Source organism: Eschrichtius robustus, chromosome 2, assembly GCF_028021215.1.
Source record: "Eschrichtius robustus isolate mEscRob2 chromosome 2, mEscRob2.pri, whole genome shotgun sequence".
NCBI lineage: Eukaryota > Metazoa > Chordata > Mammalia > Artiodactyla > Eschrichtiidae > Eschrichtius > Eschrichtius robustus.
The window spans coordinates 152,366,746-152,384,550 of record NC_090825.1 but is presented as its reverse complement, the minus strand read 5'-3'; the positions used below and the strand labels follow the sequence as shown (position 1 = coordinate 152,384,550).

Here is a 17,805-nt window from a genome sequence, read left to right as displayed (position 1 = left end):
TCTCTTTCCAGCCTCAGATAACAGATGTCATAACCATTTTTGGCCACCAGGGTACCGTTGCTGCCCTGCCCTCAGTGGTGTGAAGTTGTAAGGGGCTGACCAGACCCAGAGGCCTGTGCTTTGAGAGTTTGCTTCTGATCCCATCCTCAGTATTAACTGTCACTTAGTTAATGTAGCTGCTGAGGAAAACCAGATAATCGAGCTTAAAATTAGGTGCCCTGCATTTGTACCTATGAGTCATTAAGTTTTCATCTCAGGCTGGGTAGGGGCGAGGGGAGGACTTCCATTTTCTCCTGTAGTCTAAAGTGCATAAATGAGCCACGGCTATCTTAGACCCTGTTTGGAGGTCTCTTACTCTGTGTTCGTGTTCTTTGTCATCCTAAGAGTCAAGTTTCTGGAAGGGCGACATCAGGATAAGTGGCAGATTTCTGTGTAAATATGTTAACATTTCATAGTGAGGTTTGGGGTCAGGGCTGTCCCTGACTTCTCTTTTAAATTTCTTTATTGTTTAAACAGTTTTATTGATGTATAATTCACATGCCATACAATTGACTCTTTTGAAGTATATGCAATTCAGTGGTTTTTAGTAAAATCTGTGAATTTATAGAGTTGTATGCACCTATCATGTAATCTAATTTTTGAACATTTCCATCACCCTCCAAAAGAAACCTTGTGCCTATTTGGAATCACTCTCATTCCCACCCCCAGACCCATTCAACCGATAATTTACTTCTTACCTCTATAGATTTGCCTTTTGTAGACATTTCATATAAATGGGATCATACCGTATGTGGTCTCTTGTGTCTAGCTTCTTTTATCTAGCGTAATGTTTTTGAGGTTATGCAGTAGCATGTATCATATTGCCAAAGAATATTCTATAGTATGGATATACTACATTTTATTTATCCATCCACCAATTAATGGACATTTGGTTTGATTCCACGTTTTCGCCGCTCTGGCTGATGTGTGCATGTAGTTTTAATTTCACTTGGGTGGTTACCTAGGGGTAATTACCTGGGTCATATGATGAATCAGTGTTTCAAAGTAGCAGTTTCGAATTTGACAATTCCACCAGCAATGCATGAGGGTTCCAGTTTCTCCATATCCTTGCCAACACTTGTTATTATTGGATACAAGTCCTTTATTGGATATATGATTTTCAAATATTTTTTCCTAGTTCATGGCACGTCTTTACTTTTTTAATGGTGTCTTTTGAAATGCATTATTTTTTATCTGAATGAAGCCCAGCTTATTTTTTTCTTTTATCAATATACTCTTTGGTGTCATAGCTAAGAAATCTTCGCCTGACCCAACATCAGTGTCTTGATGCTTACCTAAAATCTTGTAGGCTTTGTTCAACAGGAAGTGACCAGTGACACCTACTATTTAGTGCCTTGTTTAAACAGATGAAAGATGAATATGCACGTTGTGGCCTGAACCTACTCTAATGAAAGCTTGCCGACAGTTTTCCTAAGGTCGTGAAGGTGCCGCAGCCAGACTGGACTCCTCCATCACCATGCCATGGCCTTCTTAGCATCTCTTCCTCATCTTAGTGCCTGCCAGCAGCAGAGGAAGGAGAACATAGGTCTTTCATGTACCTTTTTGTACTATGAGGTAGCACTGTGCCCTCCTTACTTTTTCAGAGCCTTAGGTAGAGGACCCTACCCTGAGGTGCCACAGCTGGAGGAACACAGCCCTTCTCTTTTTATAGGTTTTAGAGTGAGATAGCGGGACAGTAGCTCACTCTCAGGCAACAAAAAACCAAACAAAAAACCACCCACTACCTTAGGGTTTTGTCCTAAGAATATGCTGGTTGCAGCCTCTGTAGGTAGACACCAGGCGTCCCTGAGAGCTTCTGATAGACTTGATACTTCTCCCCAATCCTGTTGTGTCTCTCCTGCTTTCCTAAAATACTAAGTAGTTTGTGTCCACTTTCAGTTCTGGATTTTTTCCCACTGCGTTTAGACTGGGAGAAACGTTATCAAATCCCAGCGTCATGAATGCCTGATTATCACTTGTAACTTTTGTCTCTTGAGCCTAGAAGGCATCTCTTGTGTATAAATGACACTGGACGTTAATATGCACCCTAAACTTGAATACAGTGCACATCTAGTAACAGCTTGTATAAAACGTGTTACTCCCCAAAGTAGTCCTAACACCTTATAATTGAAAAAGTGAGTTATAATTGACCAAATGCTTTCACAAATATGATCCCTTTTGATCCTCACATCTCTGTGGGGAATTACTGCTCCTTTTTTTAAAAAATAAATTAATTTTATATTTATTTATTTTTGGCTGCGTTGGGTCGTTGCTGCGCGTGGGCTTTCTCTAGTTGAGGCGGGTGGGGGCTACTCTTCTTGCGGTGCGCGGGCTTCTCATTGTGCTGGCTTCTCTTGTTGCGGAGCACGGGCTCCAGGCGCGCGGGCTTCCGTAGTTGTGGCACACAGGCTCAGTAGTTGTGGCGCACGGGCTCAGTGGCTCCGCGGCATGTGGGATCTTCCCGGACCAGGGCTCGAACCCGTGTCTCCTGCATTGGCAGGCGATTCCTAACCACTGTGCCACCAGGGAAGTCCCTACTGCTCCTTTTCTACGTATGAAGAAAATGTCTGGACTTCCCTGGTGGCACAGTGGTTAGGAATCGCCTGCCAATGCAGGAGACACGGGTTCGAGCCCTGGTCCGGGAAGATCCCACATGCCGCGGAGCCACTGAGCCCGTGCGCCACAACTACTGAGCCTGCGCTCTAGAGCCCGTGAGCCACAACTACTGAGCCCACGTGCCTAGAGCCTGTGCTCTGCTACAAGAGAAGCCACTGCAATGAGAAGCCCGTGCACCGCAACGAGGAGTAGCCCCCGCCCGCCGCAACTAGAGAAAGCCCACGTGCAGCAACGATGACCCAACGCAGCCAAAAATAAAATATAAACAAAGAAACAAAAAAAGACTTGTCAGAAGTCATTTATCCCCAAATATAGGATTTCTAACACCAAATTTGATGCCTTTCATGTAGCATCATGCTTCCTCTCCAAAGTAATAAAACTGAATTTTGGTAATTTTAAGAATATTAGACATGCCATGTTATATTAGACCTATGGTTAATCTATAAGCAGTCATTTACATTTTGAATGAGATCTGTAGACAGCGATATATATTCACTTTTTAGGACTTATTTCCTTCTCAAGCTTCTATTTCTTGCTACAAAGTAAAACGTTTTGTTTCCTGTTAAAGGAGTTCTAGGCATTGTCAGTGGGTAAGGTTTGTGGTGGTAGCCAGAGTACAGAGATCCTGAACGTGGGGACATCCTTTTGCCATTAAATTTATACTGTGCCCGAAGCTGGGTTGAATAGTTTTAGGCTGTTTGAGGTCCCAGGAAGACTCTTTGCCCACCCAGGGAGCAAAAGGCCCAGGAAAACTTCCATGTGATTTTAGCTTGACCCCATTTACTGGATGATTCATCCCTTCTTTCCTTAATTCCACGCCAGCTTTCTTCACCTAGGTTTTCTCCTTTTCCCGAGACCATTCTTATCGTGATCTCTTGTTTCACCACCTGTGGCTTAGGACCATATTTCTCCAAGTGTGGGCCCTTGAGCAGAATCATCAGTTTGTTAGAAATAGAAATTTGGAACCCACAAAATCTGCTTAGTCAGAAACTCGAGGGGATGGGGCCCAGCAGTCTGTCTTTGACACACCTTCCAGGTGATTCTGATGCATGCTCAAGTTTGAGAACCATTGGTGCAGTAGTTAATTTTTTTTTTTTTTTTAAGCATTCCTTTAACCTTTCAAAGTGATTTATGAATTTCATCTGACTTACCACCCTTTAGGACAGCATTTTTCTCGCAGTGCTTTGTTTTTGGCCAAAATAAAGGGTTCCGTGGTCAGCTGGCATGGGAAAGACTACATTCTCATGCGTACTTACTCTGTGCCCCCCATACCCTACCCCCAAAGTAGGTTAGTGATTCATAATTCACAGTGGCATTTTGAAGGATTCTGAGATGTACTGCATAAAGAATCTAATAGATTAACTTTGACCTATTCACCCCCTCCCCCCCCCCGCATAAACACCTATCATCATCCCATGAGCTAATGTTGGATAGGACACCTCTGTGACCTTTTGGTTTAGGAGTTTCCTTATTCTCTTTTGGTCAGTCTTTGTGTGTTTAGATGTACTTCTCTTTTTGTCTTTGCTTATTTATTTCATTGCTAGTTAGACTTGCTGGGTCTTTTTTCCTTTTGCATTCTCAATATTAATTTGAAAATTTTGTACTTGAACTTTCTGTAACACATCTTTGAAACGATTCCTTTCCTCTTTCTGTCATCTGGTCTCTGAGTGATTGTCTGTTTGTTTTCATGTTTCTTTAGAGTGTTAGCCCTGGATTGGGTCAGATAACTTATGGGGAGTACTTACAATGAGTTTTAGGTCTTGTACTTGTGAATATTTCTTTTTTCCATTTATGCTTTTCCCATACTTATTTTTTTGATAGGCTTCTGTGACCCAAGTTGAAATTTTATAATAATTTACTTTGAACAACAGAATAATTTTTGTTATCTTTCTGTATTCTATATTGAAATGGTTATTTTCATACTTTTAATAAGAATGCTACTTTGGTACTACTGGTGGTTATAATGGTTTCAGCGGTTTTTTTAATTTACTTAATAGTTGATGTAAGATTTTTAAGCTTCATTGCTTGTGATAGGGAATTAGCAACTAAAATAGTATGTTAACATTTATCTTTTCCAGTGAACCTACTCAGAAATTCACTTTTCCTTCACAGAATTTGTAACAGAACTTCATATTGCCTTGCAGTGCTTACTGCATACAAGCTATGCTCTTGTTTCTGCTTGCAGGCTCTTGCCAGATGTCATTTTGTCAATGACACCCATTCCTACCACTGCATTTGAAGTTGCAGACCTCCTTCCCCACATGACCTGTTCCCCTCTCTACTTCATTTTTGTCTTTTGTGTTGATCAATATGTAACAAACTATGCATTTTATTTATTCATTGTGTTTGTTCTCCTTTAATACAAGGTGAACTCCCTGAGGGCAAGTGTTTTCATCTGTTTGGTCACTGCTTTACCTCTACTGTCTAGAACAGTGTGACACATTATGGATGCAGAGTAAGTTTTTTATTGAAGTACAGTTGATTTACAATGTTAATTTCTGCTGTACAGCAAAGAGACTCAGTTCCATATATATGCATTCTTTCTCATACTTTTCCATTATGGTTTATCACAGGATATTGAATTTAGTTCCCTGTACTGTATAGTAGGACCTTGTTGTTTATCCATCCTATATATAATAGTTTGCGTCTGCTAACCCCAAACTCTCAATCCATCTGTCCCCCACTGAATTCTTGATTTAAAAAAAAATTTAATCTCAGGAGATGTAGAAAATGCATTCCATAACATTCAGTATCTATTCATGATACAAAATGAACAGACTATCATTAGAAGGTATAAATATTCAGCAGATGTGATATTTAATGGTGAAACATTGAAAACATTCTTTTTTAATATTGGAAACAAGATAAGACGCCTTTCACCAACAAGATAAGATAATCCTTCTTTGCAGCATTATATAGGAAGTCTTACACAGGAAGAAAAAGAAGAATTCTTAGCATTGGAGAAGAAGAAACTGCTATCACTAGTCATTGAGGATATCTTGTCCCTGTAGAAAAACCAAAAGAATCTACAGATGAAGTATTCGAATGAATAAAAGTGGTTAGCAAGTATACTGCAAACAAAATCAATATACAAAATCAATTGCATTTCTGTACTCTGCTACAACTATTTAGAAAAGGCAATGAGATACCATTTATAATATTATCACAATTATAAAGTACCTAGGAATAACTCTAGCAAGAATAGGCAACAACTATATGGAGAAAATTATAGAACAAAGACACTTAAGAAAAACTAAAGGAATGGAGAAATAAATCTTATTTCAATAGAAAATTTCAATCTACAGAAGATGTGATTCTCCCCAAATTGTTTCAGAGATTTTATGACACTAAAATGAATTTCCTTCACCTCCCTCCCCCACATAGAACATGCGAGCTGATTCTTAACAGCAAATGGAAGAGTGAATTGGGGATTTTTGACCTACTAGATATTAAGACTCGCTATTATAAAACTCTACCAATTAAGACAGCATGGTACTGAGCAGAAATAAAAATAGATGATTGGAAGAGATTAGAGAAGCCAGGAGCACAGCCGTACATTTATGGTAAAGAGGAATATATAAATATATATGTATATGTTTTGGGGGTCAGCCTTTAAGTTCTCTCAGCAAATTATAGTTATACATTGCAGTGTTATCAACTAGTCACCATGCTATATATTAGAACCTCAGAACTTATTCATCTTATAGCTTAAAGTTTGTAGACTTTATTTTTTTAGAGCAGTTTTATGTTCACAACAACATTGAGTGAAAGGTACAGGGATTTCCCATGTACCCCCTGTTCCCACATATGTATAGCCTCCACCATTATCAACTACTCAGCAGAGAAGTATATTTGTTACAATTGATGAATCTGCATTTACACTTCATTAGCACCCAAAGTCCATAGTTTACATTAGGATTCACGCTTGGTGTTGTATGTTCTATGGGTTTTGACTAATGACATTATCCACCATTATGGTATCACTTAGTTGGAATCAAAGAGTATGTAGCCTTTCAGATTGGCTTCTTTCACTTAGTAATAAGCATTTAAAGTTCTTGCATATCTTTTCATGGGTTGATGGCTTATTTCTTTTTAGTGCTGAATAATATTCCATTATCTGGATGCACCAGTTTGTTTACCCATTCATCTACCGAAGGGCATCTTGGTGGCTTCCAAGTTTTGGCAATTATGAATAAAGCTGCTATGAAACATCTGTGTCCAGGTTTTTTATGTGGACATAATTTTTCAACTCCTTTGTGTAAATACCAAGGAGTCCGATTGCTGGATCGTATAGTAAGAGTATGTTTAGTTTTGTAAGACACTGCCAAACTCTCTTCCAGAATGGCTGTACTATTTTGTATTCCCACCAGCAATGAATGAGCGTTCCTATTACTTCACATTCTTGCAAGTATTTGGGGCTGTCAGTGTTTGGATTTTCATTTTTCTAATAGGTAGGAGCATTGTCATTAATTGGCGGAGGGGGGGGAACAAAGGAAGTAACTCAGATATTCATTAATATCACTAGAATGATCTTGATTAAGCATGGTCAGTCCCTGAACTAGTGTCCTCCCGGACTGGGGAGTGCAGCGCGGGGCGGGGACTCGCAGAGAGGAGAACAGCGCATCAACACCAGCGGGAGGCGCGCAGGTCTCGGGATGCGGAAGGCGGGCCGGCGCCGCGCTCCTCTCCGCCCCCGCGAGCGAGACGGTCACGTGCAGCGGAGGGGCTGACCTCCGCGGGCGGGCCTGGGAGGGGCGCCGCGCCGGTGGTTCAGGGTCGCCCGAGGCTAGGCGCGAGGCGGGCACTTGCGCAGCGCGGGGCGGAGTGCGAGCCGAGGCCGGAACCGCCGCGGGTGGGGAAGGGCGGGGAGGAGCCTGGGAGCGCGCCGGCCGCCGCAGGGGGAGGGGCGGGGCGGAGCCGCGGCGCGCGCGCCCGTCGGAGGGGGAGGGACAGAGCAGCCATTGGGCGCGCTCAGGGTGGCCGCTGCGAGCGTGGGGCGAGCGTGGACCGCGGCGCGGCGGTGCGACTCCATCCCCGGCCCTTCTCCCCGCCCCAGGCGAGGGCACCGTGTGGCGGCGGCGGCGGGGCCAGCGAGGCCGGAGGAGGCGGCTGTGCCCGGGCATGGTGGTCTGGGGCAACGCGGAAGGTGAGCGACCCCCGGGCCGGCGGCGGGGGTGGGGGCGGGGTGGGACTGGCCTCGCGTCGCCGGGCGGCGGCCCAAGCGCGGGCGGCCTGAGGCGGGGCGGGGGCGGCGCGCCGGCCCGGCCCCCGCGGCCCTTGGTCTCGCGGCCTGGGCGGCCCGCGAGAAAAAAAAAAAAAAAAAAACTTAAAAATTGAGAGTTGCATATATAATAAAATGGCATGAAACTATACACAAGCATTGTCCCAAAACCAGTTTGCTGGTTTTGATGCTGTAATATAGTTAGGTAAGATGTAACCATTGGAGGAAACTGGATGAAGCATACATAGGACTTCTGTGTACTATTTTTGCAACTTCTTTTTTACCTCTGATTTTTTCAAAATGAAAAAAAAAGTCAACAATTTTAGTGCTGTTTTCTTGTAGATGAAATAGTGTCCCGCCATGAAAGCAATGAATTACTGATAAAAACCGAGGGCTACATCTCAAAAACATCATATTGAATAAAAAAGCAAATAGCATAAAAAGATATAGTATAAAACTCAGAACATACACCCTAAACAATATGTTATTTAGAGATACAGCTATGAGAAAACTAACAAGAAAAGCAAGTGGATGATAAGACACAAACTTGAAGATAATGTTTATCTCAAAGGACTAACGGAGGGTATGTGACCAAGAAAAGGGATTCAGGGTCCTCAAAGGTGATTGTAATGTTCTTTTCCTTAAATTTTTATTAATCACTATTTTATAACAACTCTGAAGTCTTAAAAATGTATAAACCTGATCTTTAGCATTTAATAATCACCTTTATTGAAAAGAGTAAAATTAAGTGAAAGGTGAATAAAATTCAGCAACATTAAACATGTTTGATAGAGCATATAATTATAAGAGCATCTAAGAGAAGATTGGGTTCTAGTTTAAATTCTGGTCTGACTAATTTGGGGTTAGTAGGTTTTGGTCAGTGGTTTTTGAAGGGCGGTCCCTGGGCCAGCAGCATTAGTACCACTTAGATATTTGTTAGAAACGTAAATTCTCAGACCTTACCCCAGACCTACGCTCTTGGGGAAGAGCCCGGCACTCTCTATTTTAACACAAACCCTCCAGGAGGTTCTGATGTGCACAGACTTTTGAGAGTCACCAGGAAGTTCAACTTTCTCACCCATAAAATTAGAAGCTAAAACTAGATCAGTGTTTCCCAAAGTGTGGTAGATGTAGTACTGATCATGTGCAAGATGTTTTTAAGTGATAGACACATCACCATTTAAAATTTTATTTATTGTAATGTTTGTTAGACTAGTACAGATAGCTTACCAAACCCGTAAGTTCACTGATGTTGTGTCGTACATTGCTAAGTTAAAAAAAAAAAAAAAAAGGAAAGGAATCAACTTAATGTAAATATAAATAATAAGGCAAAATAGTAAGGTATGTATAGCAGAAAGTAACACAGCATTGTAAATCAACTATACTCCAATAAAAATTTAAAAAGTAAGGTGATATGAGAATATCACAAAATTCCTGGGGTTAGTTCTTAGATATTAAAGTTTCGGTAGTCCTGAAGAGGATCAATCTTGAAAATATTTTCCATTCTAAAATTCTGAGACTTCATATGCTTGCTTTTCTTACAGATCTGCCTCCTTAATTTTGCTTTTTAAAATTCAAGCTAACACGTTAAAAATTTAGTCCACACAGCTTGTGTTGGGAGAGGAATGGCCTGTTACTGCGCTTTTGTATTGGGGGATACTTATCTGAGATTGAAAATTTAACCATAGTTAATGGAAAGTGTGGATAATGCACATGCGAATCATTAAAATTAAATATATTAAGGAGAAATCTGTTTTGAAAACATGATTTAATTTTAGAAGCACTTTCTTTCACTACGTGTAGTATTTATAGTGGAGTAGACAGATGGTTTTATGTAAGGAAATGAAATGAGGTTTGTGGACAGTAAGAAACATATTTTGATAATTAGGGATTTAGACTTTGAAAAGTCTATACAAGTTATAAACAGCTACAACATGACCGGCCCTTTTGTTAAAAAGTAAATTTATTTATTTATTTATTTTTGGCTGCGTTGGGTCTTTGTTGCTGTGCGTGGGCTTTCTCTAGTTGCGGCGAGCGGGGACTACTCTTCATTGCGGTGCGTGGGCTCTAGGCGCGCGGGCTTCAGTAGTTGTGGCACTTGGGCTCAGTAGTTGTGGCTCGTGGGCTTAGTTGCTCCGCAGCATGTGAGATCTTCCTGGACCAGGGCTCGAACCCGTGTCCCCTGCATTGGCAAGTGGATTCTATACCACTGCGCCACCAGGAAAGCCCATGACTGGCCTTTTTAACTGGCATTTTAAATAGCTTTTTTGAGATGTAGTTCACATACAGTTCACCCACTTAAAGTGTACAATTCAGAGGTTGTGTATAGCCAGAGAGTTGTGCAGCCATCACGGTGCACAATTCTAGAACATTTCATTACCCCAGAAAGCAACCCTATATCCATTAGCAATTATTCTCCATTCCCTCTACACTCTCAACCCTAGGCAACCACTTATCTACATCTTATTTCTATGGATTTGCCTATTCTGGGCATTTCATATAAATAGAATTTATATTTCATATAAACATAATGATATGTAGCCTCTTGTGACTGGCTTCCTTAATATAATATTTTCAAGGTTCATCCGTATTGTAGCATGTATCAGTACTTTATTCCTTCTTATTGCTGAATAATATTCTGTTCTATTGATATTATATGTCACTTGATGGACATTTGGGTTGTTTGCCCTTCTTGTCGTTTATGAATAATGTTGCATGTATGAACATTCATGTACAAGGGTTTGTGTGAAAGTATGTTTTAATTTCTGTTTTATACCTCGGAGTGGGATTTCTGGGTCAGATGATGACTGTGTTTAACATTGTAAGGAACTGACTGGATCTAAAATGCATTCTCATTTAAAGCAAAATTACAAGTTTGCTGAAAACTTAAATACATTTCTGTTCTAATTTATAATAAGGTACCAATTTTGTTTGTCAATGGTTTTATTACAGAATATCTCTCTAAAATGATATTTGGCAAAAATCATCATTAAAATACATGTTTTTGAAAACAGCAGCTTACAAACGGCTGTTCTACATCACAATTTATCATCATTTATGAAAATTGTCACATCTTCTGTGACATGGTTCTTTCTCTGCATATTTTATCGCTGCCTGTGTCATTTAGCATTTAGGGGGAAAAAATGTCATGGAATCTGCTTCCTGAGCTGATGATTGAATTCAGATTGTTTTGGTTGACTTTTACAAATAAATTACATGTTAAGAAACTGATGGTAGTTTTTTTTCTAAAATTCTCGTTTCAGCAATAATAAAAATCATACTTCTAAAATAAAAACATAACATTTTGTAGTCTAGCTGCATCTGACACTTGATATTTTGCTGTGTTGCCCTATTAATATTTTGAAGTTATAAGGAGAGATACTATTTTGTGTAATGAGAATTTATGTTCAGTAAATTGTTAATATTTGACTTTGTCTTACTTTCTTCTAATGCTTTCCTAAAGGCTTATGTACTAAATTACCTACCTTTAGATTTCTTTTTAGGAAAGGTGTTCAAGATATTTCTTTTTCATACCTACTTGTGAAATGAGGTTTTTAGCACCTCCTTGTTATGAAGGAATATTTCTGAAAAAAATAAGATAAACAACTAAATGCAGTGAATAGCTGAAGTAATAGAGAAGTGGTAGTATAGAAAAAAGATGCTCCTCAGGGAAGAGAAAGAAAAAATACCAGTTGGACTTGAATGGATAAGATTTATTTAAAGCCTTTCATTGCTGCATGGAGGATAAACAAAAAGAGTAGTAAGGCAGCATGAGGCATTCAGTGTCCTTGTAAAGAAGACAAGAAATATCCTTAATCTCTGAATCTATAACTATATGATTCTACACATAGATCAGCTAAAATCATCCTTTGTTTTATTTCTAGTAGGGATAAGCTGTTGTATGCACAATATTGTAATGGATGTTTGTAGTGAAGACTTGAAGCATTTGGATCATTTGGGAAGTAGACTCAGACAGGGTTTATTGTGTAGAATACTTGTAAGCATGTGCCCTTGGGAACAACATAGTGGGAGGGAGGCAGAGGCGTCAGGATTGGGCAGAAGCTTACGTCAAAGTGTCTCCTTGGCCAGCCTTCCAAGAGAGGTTTGTTGATAGCTTGGATGTGGGGTATGACAGAAAGAGGTGTCAGGATGATTTCAAGGATTTCAGCCTAACTAACTAGAAGGACGAAGTTGTCATCAAGTTCATCCTTTGAAAGGAGGTTTGGTGGAGAAGATCTGGAGTTAGTTGGGCCTGTTAAACGTTCGAGATCTGTGAAACATCTATTGGCAGAGGATGAGATGAGTTGGTGAGTCCATATGTGAAACTGGAGCCCAGGAAAGAGGTCTGCAGTATATATAAATATGGGGGTGGTCAGCATAGGATAGATGCTAATTAGACCAGGAGACTAGCTGAGACCACCAAGTGAGCATGTGTAGACTGACTTGAGGATGAGACAGGGCTGAGTCCTGGGACACTTCAGCGCTTAGAAATTGGGGCAAATAGGGGAAACCAGCGGAGGAGACTGGGATGGAGCCCCAGGACCCAGCACACTGCTTAACAGCAGTGGGTAGTAGATGTTTATTTAGTGGATAAATGTCCAAAGTGGAGGGAAAATAACATGGGACAGTGATGAATTTTATTTCTCCAGGTAGAATAAATTAAAAGGTGAAAAATAGGATCAACTTTTATCTATCTCATCGGTGAATGGGTGGGGAGTGAGTCATGGAAATTAGAATAAAAATAGATGTGTTCTTTTCTATAAAAATAGATGTGTATACATATAAAATAGGAACCGTTCCTTTTAATAAACTGAAGTATTTTTAATGCAGTTACTTTCTTTTAATCTTTATGGTACCTATTGTGCTTGTGTGGCTAATTCTTCGAGAAACTGTATAAAAATGTCCCTTGTGTATAGAGATGAATCCAATTCTTCAGATTGATTATTTCTGTTGTTTGTGAATATGCTTTAAAGTAGCACATTAAGTAGTTGAAACTCATTTGAGAAATTATCCTATATTTGTATCTCTCTTCTTTGTACTAAATGACAGAAGAATTTCATTTATATATTTGCTACCATATATTTGATAATTTACAGTAGAATTTTCAGTGTTCTTCATGGTTAAAATTGGTACTAAAGGTGATTTGGAAATTGTGTTGAGCATGTATCTTGCTAAACTATAGAAGACAGACATTTTCTTCAAGGATTTTATATTCTAGGTGAAAAAGTTAAAACATTTATGGAAAGGTACATAAACAATTTTCTTGGGAAAATATACAGTTATGTCATTGAAACTCTGAGTCCTGTCTTACACTGAGCGGGACATTTATTAAAGAATAGACTGAAAGCAGAAATATCTGTAAGCTTGAATTTTGACAGAATGAAAGAAGAATACAAAAATCAAGCTCACAAACTCAGCTGCCTTGATGTGGATGAAGCTTCTGTAAACAGACAGCTACTGTCCTTGAATAATAGTTCACATATCTTTTGAAGTGAATTAAGCTTTGGTTGTATTGGACCTGACCTGTCGGTGAGAAGGAGATGGCTGAGTCCAGGGAGGCGTGTGAGCTTTCTCAAGACAGACTAGAGTCGCTGGTGACTGAGACAAGTAGTGAAACGTTATTTCAAGGGTTGAAATGTGAATAGGAACCAGTGATTTAACAATGCTCATCTCTAACTTTAAGCCTTTTCTTGAGCCAGAAACCTTGGTTTTTTATGAGAGTTTGAGATTCCCTGAAGATACAACCTAGGTTGGACAGTTACCCGGATCTATTATACATTTAAGCTCAGGAAAGTTATGTGAACTGTGTTACTGCTTCTTGTTTTGGTGAATTTTTGGTCCAGGCTTTCAGAAAGACCTGAGCTGAACTCTAGGACAAAGCTTGTGGTGACCACCATTGCTGTTTCAAGCCACTGTCCTCTGTGTTTCTTTCTGTCATTCAGGAATTTTGTTGTCATAGCTCCTCTATTACTGACGTCTGTGTGTGTGTGTGTGTGTGTGTGTGTGTGTGTGTAGGGGGTGTCCTTCATTTGTAAATTCTGTAATCTTTGGACCTTGGATGGAGATGGTAAATACAGAAGTCTTAGAATAGAATTGGTCCCAAACTATTTTGAGAGAAAACACAAAGCATATTAAAACTTACATTTTCAATTAAAGCATAGGGAAACCATTCACAAAAAGGGTGCAGAAGTTGATGCTGTTGTTTATTGTGTTATATGCTGGTTATAGACCTTCATTTTACGGTTATTTCTCTGAAATGCAGTAAAAAAAACAAAACCAAAAAACAATGCCTAGCACCGTAGCAGCCCGTATGAAATGAGGCATATGCTGTTTCTAAGACTCACAGCATGTTTTTCTGATACTGTGTTTGCCCATAAACATGTTGATGGTAGGTGCTGTCTGAGGCAGGGGCGGTTTTCCTATGGAAATCCTCTCTTGAACATACTGGTTTCTGATTCCCCTTGAGGAAGAACGAAGCTCCTTTTTGCTTCCTTAGCAAATTTGATACTTCAAGTATTAATAACATAGCCAGTGGTTGATATGTATCTTGATGACTTACAGGTCATCATGATGGCTGCTCTGTCATAAGTTACTGTGGTTTCAGAGTACGTTAGAACTCTACGCAGCGTTTTGAGGTGGGAGGGAGCTGAGGTGTAATGAAAGAGAAATTCCCTGCACAGCAGTGGTGATGCCTTAATGATAAAATCATCTTGCTCGGTCTCAAAATCACTGGGTCTACCAGCAACAGCATTAGATGTGAAGTCTGACCTGGGCTTACATTTTGATTTTGCCATTAAAAGCGTTATCACTTTGCCCTCAACACTTCTGCGAGTCTAGAGGAATGTTAATTACTAAATTAAAACAAATTTATGAGATCCTTTTGATGGAGTAGAGTGTAATATCTGCTGAGTGCCCCAATATACATTGAGCCCTTTAGAGGAGAAGACTTGTAAGTGGTAAAGAGTAGGCTGCTTTTGGAGAAGGAAGCGTGAGGTGAGATGGCAAATTTGGGAATACGTTTTCTAAGGAAGGCCTTGGAGGAGGCCATCATTCTGTAAACCTGAACTTGAGATACAGCAGTGTCCGTTTTGGGGATAGGAGGTCTCTGGGGCATTTATGATTGGGAGTGTGTGAAAATACTGATTCAGAGCCACGAGACCCTGTGACATTGGCTGCATCTAACCCAGGTCTTTCTCATTTAGGGCCCCAGACTAGGGAAGCTACAGTTATCTTCTGAAAGATAGTAAAAAAGATGACCTTGCTGCTCTTAAAGTGAAAGAATCCAAATTTTGGTGAAGAAATGTTTTAGGGACAGGATTGCCCCCATGTTTTTAATATCACTCTTGACTGATTGTTTATTTCGCTTCTTATTTGGGGAAAAGTATATGGAAGTTTAGGTTGGGAAAACTACTTGGAAGAGTTTCTTTTTTTTTTTTTTTAAAGTCCTTCAATCAGTTATTTATTTATTTATTTGTTTGTTTGTTTATTTATTTATTTATTTATTTATTTATGGCTGTGTTGGGTCTTCGTTTCTGTGCGAGGGCTTTCTCTAGTTGCGGCAAGCGGGGGCCACTCCTCATCGCGGTGCGCGGGCCTCTCACTGTCGCGGCCTCTCTTGTTGCGGAGAACAGGCTCCAGACGCGCAGGCTCGGTAATTGTGGCTCACGGGCCCAGTTGCTCCATGGCATGTGGGATCTTCCCAGACCAGGGCTCGAACCCGCGTCCCCTGCATTAGCAGGCAGATTCTCAACCACTGCGCCACCAGGGAAGCCCGGAAGAGTTTCTTAAGAATAACCTCATTAAAAAAAAAAAGAAAAAAAAAAAAAAGAATAACCTCATTAGATAGTTCGTGTGTAGATGTGAGAATAAAGTTTTCTTATAAACAAATGATTTTTTTTATGGTTCAAATATTTTATTTTCTTTAAAGATAGGAGTAGATTTTATAGTTGGAGACTCTTGCTATTATTTAAGCAATAACCAATAAATGTGAGTAAGTAGCAATTATTTAGGAAGAATGATATAATGATGAACTATTGGAAAATATAAAAACTATAGGTAGCATTGTGGAATTGGAAGGGACTTATCACCTGATTTTATAGACAGTTATCTCATTATTTAGCCTCCTCACTCTAAAATGGTAAAAATATTAGTTGATCCAGAGTTATTTTAAGGAATAAAAGAGAATTTATTCATTCAACAATTATTTATTAAGTGCTTACTAGATGCTGAGGCACATGCAGGTTCAGAGGATGCGTCTGTGTATTAGAAAGAAGAAAATCCTGGCCTTCATGGATTTTACCGACTAAGAGGCAAGAGGCTTTACCCAGTGATGACAAACGAGATGAGGGCTTCCAGTGTGCTCCCTGCAATGGTGTTTTAGACTGAACACAGTGCCTGATAGTTGCGGTAGAAGAAGACTAGCACCAATGTGTCTTGGATGCAAAGTACACCCATTATCTCATTTAAATCTAACACCAGTTCTATAAACTAGGTCTAGTTTCCCCCCTTTTACAGCTGAGCAATGTTGTGTTCTTTTCGGTCTGTGATCAAATCATGGTTATTAAATAAATTAATGAGTAAACTTAGACCTAAAGTGTGGTCCAAGGTCTTCAGCCAGATAGTGGCAGAGCTGGCACTAGAACTGGTTTTGACTCAAGCTCAGGGCTCCTTTCATTGTACCGCATTGCCCCTCAGAGCGTGCATGGGCAAATAATCGTATGTACCATGGTAGATAGGAAGAGTGCACAGTTTCAGAGATCCCATACTTGCCAATATGAAAATCATTTCACACAGTACAAATAATAACAGTGAAATCAGGGCTGCTGGCATCCTCAGTTTTAATTCCCATCGCTAGTTATATTCAATTATCCAGTGAGATGGACTTTGAGCTGTGGATTTAGTGTATGAAGTAATAGGATCCAACTCGAAGTTTTCTCTGGCAAGCTATTGGCTGTGAAGTAAATTCAAGGCTGTTCATCCAAAATGTAAGGTGTCCTGAAGTAGATGTATATGTCATCTTGTCTAACGGGTGGGTTGTGTGAGAGATTTTTCTTTCCAAATTGAGTCATTGGAGACCATTGCTCCTATTACTGCCTTTGAAGTCCTGCAGCTGGTGAACCTTTGGTAGTTGAGATTTCTTTCTCAAAAAACAAAAACCAAAAACATGTATTATAAGTATTTGTAGTCTAGTTGTGTGTGGGTTACGTGTCTTAATTAGTAAAGTTCTAGTGAATGTCTTGGGATTTTATAAAAACTTCAGTAATAACTAAAAATGAACATTTCTGATCCTTTCTCGTGACCCCATAATCAAATCCAAGTCAGTTTCTACTCTCTGCCTGCTATCCTCCAACTCTGAACCATCTTGAAAATACTTGTTTTTTCTAAACATTGTTAGTTTAGGGAGTTACTTGGAGTGAGAGAGTCTCTTTCCTTTGGCTTCCTTTGGGTCAGCAAAGCAGAGGAGTTAGTTTTGGAGGGTTCTCCTCCTATGCATCATCAATTTCAGTCCTTGGCAACGTCTCTAGTCCCAAAGAAACGATGTGGGACTCCCCACGTCTTCCAGAATTTTTAGAAGGCACGTGATGTATTAACAGTACCTGTGTCTCTTCTGTAATTCATTTGGGCTCTGCAAAATGCCAAAGTGTATCTAAGAGAGCAGTACAAGACGTGTGCCTATTTTCTTAAAAGTCAACCTTAATTTCGTGTCACTCCAGTCTGCCGCTGGTCTACCCAATAATTAGGATTTTAAGGCTTATGAATAGTTAGGGGCGCTCCTAGTCCAGAAAGGAGATGCAACTGAAAATATGACATATATTGGCACTACCACTGCAGTGCTTTGGGTTTAAATATTCATCAGACAAAACTAAACTCTATGAAATGAATGCCAGGATAGACCAGTCTCATCCTGATTTCCTGTCTGGAGTCTATTG

General features: G+C 39.9%; 1 protein-coding gene across 1 annotated transcript in view; it reads left to right on the top strand.

Annotated features, from left to right (window-relative positions):
• The first annotated feature begins 313 nt into the window (after positions 1–313).
• The window catches only part of LOC137758968 (uncharacterized), a 43,872-nt gene continuing 26,380 nt past the window's right edge, over positions 314–17,805 (top strand). Inside the window, exons 1-2 of the mRNA XM_068534913.1 lie at positions 314–432; positions 7,218–7,801. Of these exons, the coding sequence (XP_068391014.1) occupies positions 314–432; positions 7,218–7,801 (703 nt within the window). The remainder of the gene's footprint in view (positions 433–7,217; positions 7,802–17,805) is intronic.